General features: G+C 55.1%; 3 protein-coding genes across 3 annotated transcripts in view; 2 read left to right on the top strand and 1 right to left on the bottom strand.

The window, feature by feature from the left end:
• The window catches only part of TARBP1 (tRNA guanosine 2 -O-methyltransferase TARBP1), a 46,110-nt gene extending 43,189 nt beyond the window's left edge, over positions 1-2,921 (top strand). Inside the window, 2 exon segments of the mRNA XM_027770858.1 lie at positions 1,888-2,024; positions 2,351-2,921. Coding sequence (XP_027626659.1) covers positions 1,888-2,024; positions 2,351-2,573 — 360 coding nt within the window. The 3' untranslated portion in view covers positions 2,574-2,921.
• LOC106734619 (putative methyltransferase TARBP1) lies at positions 588-1,517 on the top strand. The gene is made up of 2 exons (XM_014586815.2): positions 588-992; positions 1,151-1,517. Exons 1-2 carry the CDS (start codon positions 770-772, stop codon positions 1,468-1,470), a joined length of 543 nt encoding a protein of 180 aa, XP_014442301.1. The 5' UTR covers positions 588-769; the 3' UTR covers positions 1,471-1,517.
• Positions 2,922-6,323: 3,402 nt separating the features above from the next.
• COA6 (cytochrome c oxidase assembly factor 6) lies at positions 6,324-10,249 on the bottom strand (the record flags this gene model as incomplete). Its single annotated transcript, XM_006145971.2, is given in 2 exon segments — positions 6,324-6,674; positions 10,092-10,249. Coding segments are annotated over 2 exon segments (237 nt in total). The 3' UTR covers positions 6,324-6,578.
• Between the last annotated feature and the right edge of the window lie 19 nt (positions 10,250-10,268).

Raw genomic sequence — 10,268 nt, forward strand, 5'->3', positions numbered from 1 at the left:
CCAGCAGAGGGTTGGGCAAGAACACAAAAGAAGCAAAAGGATGTGGGGAATGAGAAGAGCCCAAAATATCCTTGACTCTTATGACATAGAGAACAGAGACCAGCAGATGGGATAATGGTTACATCGCTGGACTCCCATGTAGTTGAACCACAGTTTAAGTCCTGGACCTGGTGGCTTGAGACTCACGCCAGGTGCATGTGTGTGAGTGCTCAAAATCCCGAGAGGAAACGAGGAGAAAGGATTGTGGTATGCCCATCCCCCTGGGGGATGATTTCTCACTTTCCGTCTCTGGCGAATGCACATGCCCTATAGCAAAAATCTCTCTTAAAAAATGATGTTAAAAATTAAATTCTGTTAAAAATGCTGATTATGAGGGCCAGCAGGTGGCATTGTGGTTAAGGCACTGGACTCCCTCGTGGTCAACCACAGTTTTGAGTCCTGGACCTGGCAGCTTGAACTCCACACTGTGTGTGTGTGTGTGTGTGTGTGTGTGTGTGTGTGTGCCCAAAATCCCAAGAGGAGAATGGAGGAGAGGTTGTGGTGTGGCCCTCTCGCTCTGGGTGGGAGGGAGTGATTTCTCACTTTCTCTGTGTCTCTCTCCAGCAGTTACACATACCGTATAGCAAAAGTCTCTTTAAAAAAAAAATTCGATTATGTCTGTGTCCAAGTACAGGTCTTCAGTTCGTGTGCAGAGAAATCGCAGCCTATCAGTGTACACTCAGAGTACATCTAAGCTGTAAGTAACGTAGCGGAACACTCAGGGCTCTACATGCTGGGGCTGTTCTCCTTTCCCTCCCCAGGTGCTCACTCAGGGGAAGCAGATGACCCGTCCGAGTGGGCCGATGTCCAGAAGAAGGTGATCCCATGGGAGAACAGCGTTCCCGATGCAGACTCTGAGCTCCCGCCCCAGGGCCGTGCCGCCAGACTCAGGAAGTCCGTCAGCAGGCTGATCGTGGTGGCCTCGCTCACGGATAAAGCCACCAATTTAGGAGGTGAGACCACCAAAATCTCTCTCCTGAGCATCTGCCATCACCCCGCGGCCATCCTTGGCTCTTCTCCACGTAACCCTCGCTGGGGCTTCCTAGGGAGCGGGGGTAGGATGAGCCCCGCATTCTCTTGGGAACAGCCTCGGTCTGCCTGGTGTCTGCAGGGCTGTGCCGCACTTGTGAGGTGTTTGGGGCCTCGGCGCTGGTGGTCGGCAACCTGCAGTGCGTCCACGACAGGCAGTTCCAGGCCCTCAGCGTCTCCGCCGAGCAGTGGCTTCCTTTAGTGGAGGTGAGTGGGCGTCGGGTCACTAGACTGGCTGTTGGCGAAGATACATCCCAGGGCTCTGTGTTTATGGCCTGCTTTTCTCAGGAACGAGTATTTAGCCTTCAGTGGTTTAAAAACAGTTCTTCTGGTGTGACCAGCCTGCTCCTGTCTTCCTGCGTACCTTCCCACATCCCCATGCTGGGTTTCAGAAACCAATGATATGGAGTTCTTGACCGCGGCCTGTCCTGCCTCGGCGCCCTCTGGGCTTAGTGGAGGCTTGTTTTAGTTTTAGTTTCCGTTTGCTATAGGGCACGTGCCTGCCGGGCAGTGGGGCCTGGGGAGGAGTGGGAAATGACCCCCAGGGCGGTGGCCACACAATCCCCTTCTCTGTTCTCAGGGCTTGGGCACACACACGTGTGCCCAGCCTGTTTTAAAGTAGCCAGATCTGGCCACATGGGATCTAGTGCCTAAACCACCATGCCATCTGCTGGTCTAAAGAAATCTTTTTTCCTAACGTGTAACTGTATCCTTTTATAAAGACTTTCACCCAGGAAGCCTTCATTCTTAGCTCTCACTGCACTGCAGAGGGCTAAGACTGGGCGGTTTAACAGTCTCTCTTTTTACACTAATGACAAGGTGAGGCCACATCAGCTCACTGACTACCTGCAGCGGAAGAAGGCAGAAGGCTACACCATCATCGGAGTGGAACAGACAGCCAGGAGCGTGGACCTGACCCAGTACTGCTTCCCTGAGAAGTCCCTGCTCCTGCTGGGGTAGGACCTGGCTGTGTCACGCACCCTGAGCCAGTCTAGAAGCTGCCCCGTCTCACACTCCCGTACTCCCCCACCTCACACCCACTGCACATGGACGGGGACTGTTGATGGCAGCCCCCTCCGCAACCCCAAGACACCTCGCATTACACCTGTCTAGGCTGGTCAGGTGAACACGGAAGGGGGCTATAAATCTTAACCTTCTCTGCATCTCGGTATCACAGACTGACCTCACATACTAATCTGCCTTTCAGTAGCAATCAGAATATTTGAGGAAAGAAAATCTACTGCAGGAAAGCTAACCTTTCTTCCTCCATTTTCTTCACCAGAAATGAACGTGAGGGGATCCCAGCGAATCTGATCCAGCAGCTGGACGTGTGTGTGGAGATCCCGCAGCACGGCATCACCCGCTCGCTGAACGTCCACGTGAGCGGGGCCCTGCTGACCTGGGAGTACACCAGGCAGCGGCTGCCGGGGCGCAGCCATGGCCCAGCAGGCCCTGCACCTCGCCCACCCGACTATCCATGCCACGGAGACAGGCAGCTTCGCTAAGCCGTCTGGACGGGTGGAACAGGTGTGGAGTTGGCTGCAACAGTTTGGTTTTCCTTGCAGTTTAATGCCAAAATGTTTCTATGTGCCTTAAATAAATTATATATTGCCTCCTTTACCAAATACTGTTAGGTCACTTGTATTCTACTTTAGCGATGTGTCAGGTCGTCAAGAAACGTATTTTTCTACGTTTTCCTATGCAAAAAAGCATCATGACTTTCTCAGCAACCCAATATTTTAAGCAGTTGTGAAAACAAAACCTGAGAATTTTTAAGAGCTCCTTCCTGGGATCAGCAGATGGCGTAACGGTTATGTCACTGGACTTCCACGTAGTCGATCATGATTCAAGTCCTGGACTCGGCAGCTTAAAACTAACAACGGGCACGTGTGTGTGCATGCCCCAAATCCAAGGAGACTGGAGGAGGGACTGTGGCATGGCCTTCACCCCGGGCGTGATTTCTTGGTTTTGTCTCTCTCTGGTGAGCACACATGCCCTATAGCAATCTCTAAAAAAAAAAATTCAAATTTTTTAAAAAGCTCATTCCTGGTCCTGTAGATGTGGGCGATGCTCATAGCATGGCAGGCGGCAGCGGCTGCCCCTGGGAGCACCCAGGCCCAAACACGTAAGACCGTCTGGTGAGACAGGAAGGCTCGGCACCCGCTCTGCCGCCTGCTACCTGCTGATTCGTGCCCAGGAAACCAGTGACACCGTCTTGGGTAAAGCTGCGAGCTGGGCCATCACCCGCATCGTCCTGACATTCTCCACACGCCTCCCTTGCTCATGGAGCTCACAGGGTGGTGAGACTCAGCCCGTCCTTGGGCACCTACAATGACAGGAGCCCTCGGGGCTCAGCAACTGCCATCAGAACCGAGGAGACCGAAGCCCGGGGAGCTGCTGGCACTGTTTCTGCTCTTTTTTTGATGCTATTACTTAGATGACCTCACTTACCCGTTTGTCGGCGTCCAGTACCGCACTCCAGCCGTCCAGGCCCCTCCTGACTGCTGTACAGTCCTCCTTCTGCAGTTCTATTTTGAAATAACTAGTTTTGAAGGGCAGAGTGTCCTCATGCCCTTCGCCCGGTGCCTCGGATGTCATTTTACACGGCCACGGTGTGTTTATCAGTCGGGAAGTCGGTGCGCTTCCAGACACCACGCACGGCACCTGCAGGTCTCCCGCTGTCCTGCTGTCCTGTTCCAGGCTAGGCCAGGAGGCCAGGCTGCATTGACTCCTTGGCTCTCCAACGCGGTCCTTCCTGCCCTGGACACCCTGCAGACTACTGGCCAGATGTGTGCAGGTGTGCCAAGTTTAGGGCTGTCTGGCTCCTGGCTAGATGGAGGCGTTGAGCTGCAGGAAGAATCCTGAAGTGGTCAGTGCTGGCCTCTCCGCAGTGCCCCATGGAACCGGCTGGGCAGGGCTCAGGGCTCAGATTAGCCACTTGGTGAAGGTAGCATTGCCACCTACCCCTTTCCAGTCAGTCTGTTCTTAAAGCCAGCCACTAAGTTCAGTCTCCACTCAAGGGGCGGGAGAGTAGGTTCCCTCTTGGAAGGAGAGTATCAGAGATCTGGGGGATTTGTCAAGCCCACAGTTGAGGGTCTCTTCGTGCTGCAGTGGCCCAGTGTGATGCTCCATGTGGCTAACCCATGTCGGAAGGTTCTAGATTCCCATCTAGGGACCTCCTTACACATGCTGGGCATGTGTGCCCGTGATCTGGAGCTGGCTGAGGCTGGGGGTGTATCACAGTATAAAGATCCTCTTGGGTAGGCCGGCAGGTGGTGTAGTGGTTAAGCCACCGGACTCCTACATGGCTGATCGTGGTTCAAGACCCAGACCTGGTGGCCTCAAACTCACACCAGGCACATATGCGTGTGCCCCAAATCCTGAGAGGAGATGCGATTGAGAACTGGCCATCCCCTGGGGGTGATTTTGCACCTTGCCTCTCTAACAAGTGCACACACCCTATAGCAAACATCTCTCCAAAACAAAGGGGAATAAAAAATACCCTCTTTGGAGTATCACCTTTCATTAGAAATAAAATTCAAAAAAAGTTTTTTTCAAAAGGCCACTCCAGGCATCACTTTGGGGCGATACTTGGTGGCTCAACTACCGTTTCTCACGAGCATGGCGTCCGCTAACCAGCGCTCATCAGTGGCCGTTGCCGTGGCGATGGCTGTGGTGGTCTGCCGACGGCACTCTCCCTCGTCTCTTCCACATCAGTTGGAAATGTTCTGTAGACACCAGTTCCTTACTCTGCCATCAGTGTGCGTGATGAGCTCTGCTGTCTGTCTGATGCGCTATTTTATTATTTCTGTTTCAGTACGTCCTTCCTTTTGGGCGGCTTACAATGCTCTAGTCTTCACCTTTCCTGCTCCTGGTCTAGAATCAGACAGTTTCCAGAGTCTCCGTTTTTGGAGAATGGTATTGGGAGCTGAGGTCTGGGGTGAGGTGCTTTTGCCACCAGTGTCACTGCAGGAACACTCAGCAGCTGAGCCAGGGACCCCATGTCTGTTGCCTGCCCACATGCATGCACGTGTGCAGATGCGGCATTTCCCCGTCTGCACACGGGAGCCTAAACGGGAGTTCTTGCGAATCTGACACCAACCTGGCCCCACAGGACTGCTCTGACCCTCATCTCTAGCTTCTGTTTTTGCTGACCTGAGCCTGTTCTCATGACCTGCTGGGTCGTCAGGAGAGTCATGATGCATTATTGCACAGAAAAACGGAAAAACAAGTCATGACTTCCCCAACAGCTTAACACTAGCCTGCCCAGGGTGCAGGTCTTAGTAACATTTGCCTCATGGTATCCACTGAAGCACCATTTCCCCAAAGTCCTGTTTTCCACATGCATTTTAGAATCAGCCTGCTGAAATCTCAAACTGGAGTGATCCTGACAATATCTGAATAATATTGACTCCTCTAATCCATGAATAGTCTCTCCATTTGGTTTGAACTCTGCTTTTAAACGCTCTCCGTCTCAGCAAGTAAGACCGCTGTACCGTGACGCTGAGAACTGTACTCTTTGGCGTTTTCTCCGGGTGCCACGTAACTGAAGAACTTTGTTAAACTCCAGACGCCTGCTGGTGGTCGAAGGCAGTTTTCCCATGCACGGGCTTCACTTCCATGACCGCTCTATAACTGCTATTTTTATTTTCTAGAGATGACGTCACCTGTGAATAGGGCCAGCTCCTTCCTTCCTTCAAAGTCTGTATGTTTTTTCCTCTCTCTTACTTAACTAGCTAGGAATCCAGTCACTGTCTCACTGTCGAGCATATTAGCTGTAAGGTTTTTGATACATGGGGTTGAGTATTTCATCTGTATTTTTTTTAAGAGAGACTTTTGCTATAGGGTACGTGTGCTTGCTGGACCAGCAGACACACACAGATAGATAGAAAGCGAGAAATCACCTCCCAGGGAGGATGGCCATACCGCAATCCCTTTCCCTCCAATCTCCTCTTGGGATTCTGAGCATGCACACACAACGTGCCTGGTGTGATTCTCAAGCTGTTGAGTCCAGGGCTCAAACCAGCCAGCCATGTGGGAGCCCAGTGCCTTAACCACCATGCCACCTGCTGGCCCCTTACCTGTACGTTCTGAAGCTCAGCCTCCTCCTCACCCTAATCCTTGCTGGGTCCGTGTTAGGGTGGGACTCCCAGGATGCAGTGACAGATCAGCCCCATTCTGCCTGAGCCTGCTGCTGGTAGGAGTCTTTGCCCACGGTGCACCCTGTAGCCCAAGGAGAAAAAGAAAGAAGTGCATGTCTTTTCCTAACAGGCTTTGGTTCTTTTCTTAAAACACAGGTTAATTACCAAACTATAACTGCACATATTTAGTATCAGTTTATTTCAATTCGGATCTGAATGGTGGGCTCTTCCGTCTCCTGCCCCTCTGAGGTCTACAACGGTGTGTGTAGGACGCAGCTGTCGTCTGCATGATCTAAACCCCTGCTGTCCCAGAGCACGTCGCCACGTCCAGAAGGAAGCATCACAGTCTCTGAAAAGTTCTGGGGCAGCCTAGGGCTGTGCAGTTGTTTTTGAAGGCTGGAACTCTCCTGCTTCAAATTTTTCTTTGAACTTTAAGTAGTCTCTTCTTTTATCAAAATATTTTATCTGTTGAGGAAAAAGGGATTAAAGAACAAGTTACATGGCTTAAATAAAAGCCCAGGTTTAAATGTGACTTATTAGAAACTGGATACATGGCTCTAGAACCATCCTGAACGGGGCAGTTGGTGAGGTCTCCGTGGACGGTGTGGACCTCTGGCCAGACTCCACTGAGAGCCAGAGTCACCCAGGGCGCCGTCTCGGAGGTGGCCCACGCACACGCTGGCGGGTGCCGACAGGTTCTGAGTCCCTGGAGCTCTTGGGTCCGGAGTCTGCCGTGTCGAGGAACTGGACGCTCTGCCCCTTGGCTCTGAAGTACATTCTGCAGCTGATGAGCCATTTGCATTAGGTAGGCCTCAGCCAGGAACACCGCCACGTTAACAACTATATACAGGTTACAAGTGGGTGAAGGGCGCCTTCAGTTGCTAAGGCTTCACTTTATTTATGTTCCCTTCCCAGAGGGACTACAGATTCTCAACCCCAAGTCCCGATAAAGTCAAGTCACAAAAGTACAAAGACCCAGAGCCAGCAGGTGGCGTGGTGGTTAAGGCACTGGATGCTGCATGGCTGACTCTATGGTTCGAGTCCCAGACCCAGCGGCTTAAAATACACACTGTGTGCGGGTGTTTGCATGTATGTATACCCGAGACCCCGAGAGGAGAAGAGAAGGGACTGCAGCGAGATCATCTCCTCAGGGGAGTGACTTCTCACGTTTCCGCTCTGCGTCTCTACTGCGAGCACACGTGCCTTCTGGCAAAAATCTAAAAAAAAAAAGCCTGGCCTGAGGAAAACGCCATGTGAGACCACTGCTGTCTGGTTTGCGCCCGTGTCTGCCTGGCTGCCCTGCTCACCTGGCGGGAGACCACACGTCTCCACCTGGGACAGAAAACACTGCTTCCTGGGCCACAAGCCTTCCTCAGGGTTGGCTAACCATCCAGAGGGGCTTACAAGTAAAGCCTAGCTTGGGCCAAGACCGCGACAGAGACGCCAACAGAGCCAAGTGATCTCCATCCCCGGGACACACTATGGCTTCGGGCATATTCACTAAGGAGCCTTGCGCCCCCACATCGCAGGCTGTCAGAACACTGCTCCTCCAAGGCGGGTCAGCAAGGACAGGCACCCCATTTGGGCCCGAATACCTAAGGTTCTGAATGGAAGCAGTCTCGGCCCCTGGCCCGGGGCAAGACTCAGGACCTCTGGCCATGACCCTTGACCTTCAGGTGCAGCCAACAGAACCTCCCCTGCTGCCCAGGCCAGGGTCAATGGCTGTTTACACACGGCTCTGTTCGGCCCGGACCGCACCATGAAAATTTTACTTGTCGCACCCTCCCAAGTCCTGTAGTGCTGTCCCTTGCTGGTCAGGTGCCCGGGTTCCTTGGTGGGTGGTCTCCCTGGCGCCCCTAAGCTGACTGCACGAGAGGATGGCACTGACGGGGCTGAGCAAGGAACTGGACGACGTCCTGAATGTCTTGGTGACAGAGCTCGGCTCACTGGACCTCCTGTCACTCTGAGCTGCCAGCCTGATGGCGCTGCCCAGAGGGCTTGCCACTCCTGCCCGACCTGGTCTGGACTTGGGCTCTTCCCCGGAGGCCTCTCCTCCAGCATGTCAGCGAGCCACGCCTGTCCACTGGATGCTTCGCTGTCCTTCCCTCGTCCCCACAGGGAGCGTCACTCCACCCTGATCACGGTCACCCTCTGTCTGTCCCGAAACTCACTTCTAACCACCCCCTTGCCTTCAGGGTCAGTGCCCGAAGTCTGCAGTAGGACACAGCCACCCGTGGCCTGATCCCGCCCATCTGCCCACCTGAATGTACCGCCACCCCGCAGAGCTGCCTGCCACTGTGCACTGCTGCCAGCACTGGCCTGGACCCCCCACCTTCAGGGTCATGGGCTGCCGGGGATGAACGAGAAGACGAGGCATCTCCAGTGCTCAGATCAAGCAAGGTCTGGCAGCGGAGGGGTGCTCAGTAACTGCCAGTTGACTAGGACGCAGTGACCTAGAGACTGGCAGGTGCCGTGGCAGGGGAGACGCGGCCATGAAAGGCCTTGCTGACACAGGGGTCTGGCCGGCCATGCCATGGGCAGCCAGGTCTCTCAGCAGGTGGAGAAGCAGCAGCGGTTGTGGGCAGAGGATGGGCGTCGGGCTGAGTGGGCCTTCCCCAAGGGCCAGGATCGCGACTTCGGCCACGGCTGTCTCGCCACCAGTGGACCAGAGCCCTTTGTGAAGCGGGAGCCTCTCCTAGAGCTCAGTAGCCCTGAGGCGAGCTCCGGACCTAGCTTTTTGAAAACTGCACTTTCTGAGCTCACCCCAGTGGAAATGACAGGGCTGTCAGAGACAGGTGGTACAGAGACGAGGTTCTCCTGGGAAAACGCGGGCTGCAACAGCCATCAGCCCCGGCTCACCTCAGGAGCCACCCCTGCACGGAGCCCACGTCCTCCGCAGCTCTCGGCTCCACCTGCCTCACTGACCGTGGCGCACCAGCCAGTGGCAGCAGTGTCAAGGTGACCAACTCCGACGGGCCACCTGCACCGTAGCCCAGGGAGGGAAACCGTGTGCGACAGCTCCTGCTTAAATGGTCACTGTACTGTCCCACTCACCGCCCTCGGCACGAACACGAGTCACCCGTGAACATCACAGTCGAGGGACAGCCTACCCAGGCTGCTTCCCTAAGTGCTCACCTACAGTGGTTTCTGTCCACTGCCTTGGGCCCCCCAGTCCATGACCCCCACACTGCAGGAGACCCTTCCCTGGTCTCCTTCAAAGTCTCATTTAAAAAGGTGAGGCCTAAAACCAACCACTTCATCTCCAAAATTATCTGTTGTCAAGCTATAACTCAGGCGTTGACACACTGAAAAAACACAGAGGAGTCTGGGTTCAAATCTCACACAGCCTTGGGTCTGACTCAGGTTGGGCAGTCCTGCCACTTCCTGCAGAACAGGGGGGGAGGGGGGGGATGATCTCTGTGCTGGGCTTCAGGTGCCTCCTCCGGAAGCGGAACCCCAAGGCCCACGTCCACGGTGCACTTGGCCAGGACGGCTCCCCAGCCGCGCCTGCGCAGGGTCCCCACTGTAAGGCCAGGACAGGCAGAGCAGGGGTGCCGCCTGGGAGGCAGGGGTGCTGCCTGGGAGGCAGGGCCGCCACCAGCCCTCTCGCTCCTACTCACAGACCGTGTCCTACTGTGGGTCTCTGCCTGCTTCTGCCCTGGGCCGGTCACCATGCCAGGTACTGCCAGATCAGGCGCCCCCACCCCGGGGTCTGCTCAGGGAGAGCCCGAGTTTCCGGTTCTGTCCACGCCCTTTCCGGATGATCTCGGTCTCTGCTCCCAGCAGCGCCCAGAAAACACGCCTGGGCTACCAGACGGGCTTCTTCTGCTGCTCGGGGGCGCGGGGCGGCCCTAAGGACCGGAACCAGGCAGCGCGGCTTACCCACTGCTGGGGGCAGCTGGATTCGAACGCGCGTCTCAGCGTGCGGCACCGCGAAGCGTCCTCGCTCTCGTCCAGGCACTTCCAGTACTCGTCCCGGGCGCCCCAGCACGCCTGCCTCTCCTTCATGGTCGGAGCTGCCATCCTGCGCTCCGGCGGCCCCCGCCCGGGGCGCTGGCG

Source organism: Tupaia chinensis, unplaced genomic scaffold (genome assembly GCF_000334495.1).
Source record: "Tupaia chinensis unplaced genomic scaffold, TupChi_1.0 Scaffold000161_1, whole genome shotgun sequence".
NCBI lineage: Eukaryota > Metazoa > Chordata > Mammalia > Scandentia > Tupaiidae > Tupaia > Tupaia belangeri.

Excerpts from the sequence above, each read along its gene's own strand:
- LOC106734619 (XM_014586815.2), top strand. The coding sequence starts at position 770 with ATGCTGGGGCTGTTCTCCTTTCCCTCCCCAGGTGCTCACTCAGGGGAA. Across the intron at positions 993-1,150 it reads TAAAGCCACCAATTTAGGAG|GGCTGTGCCGCACTTGTGAG; the intron begins GTGAGACCACCA and ends TGGTGTCTGCAG.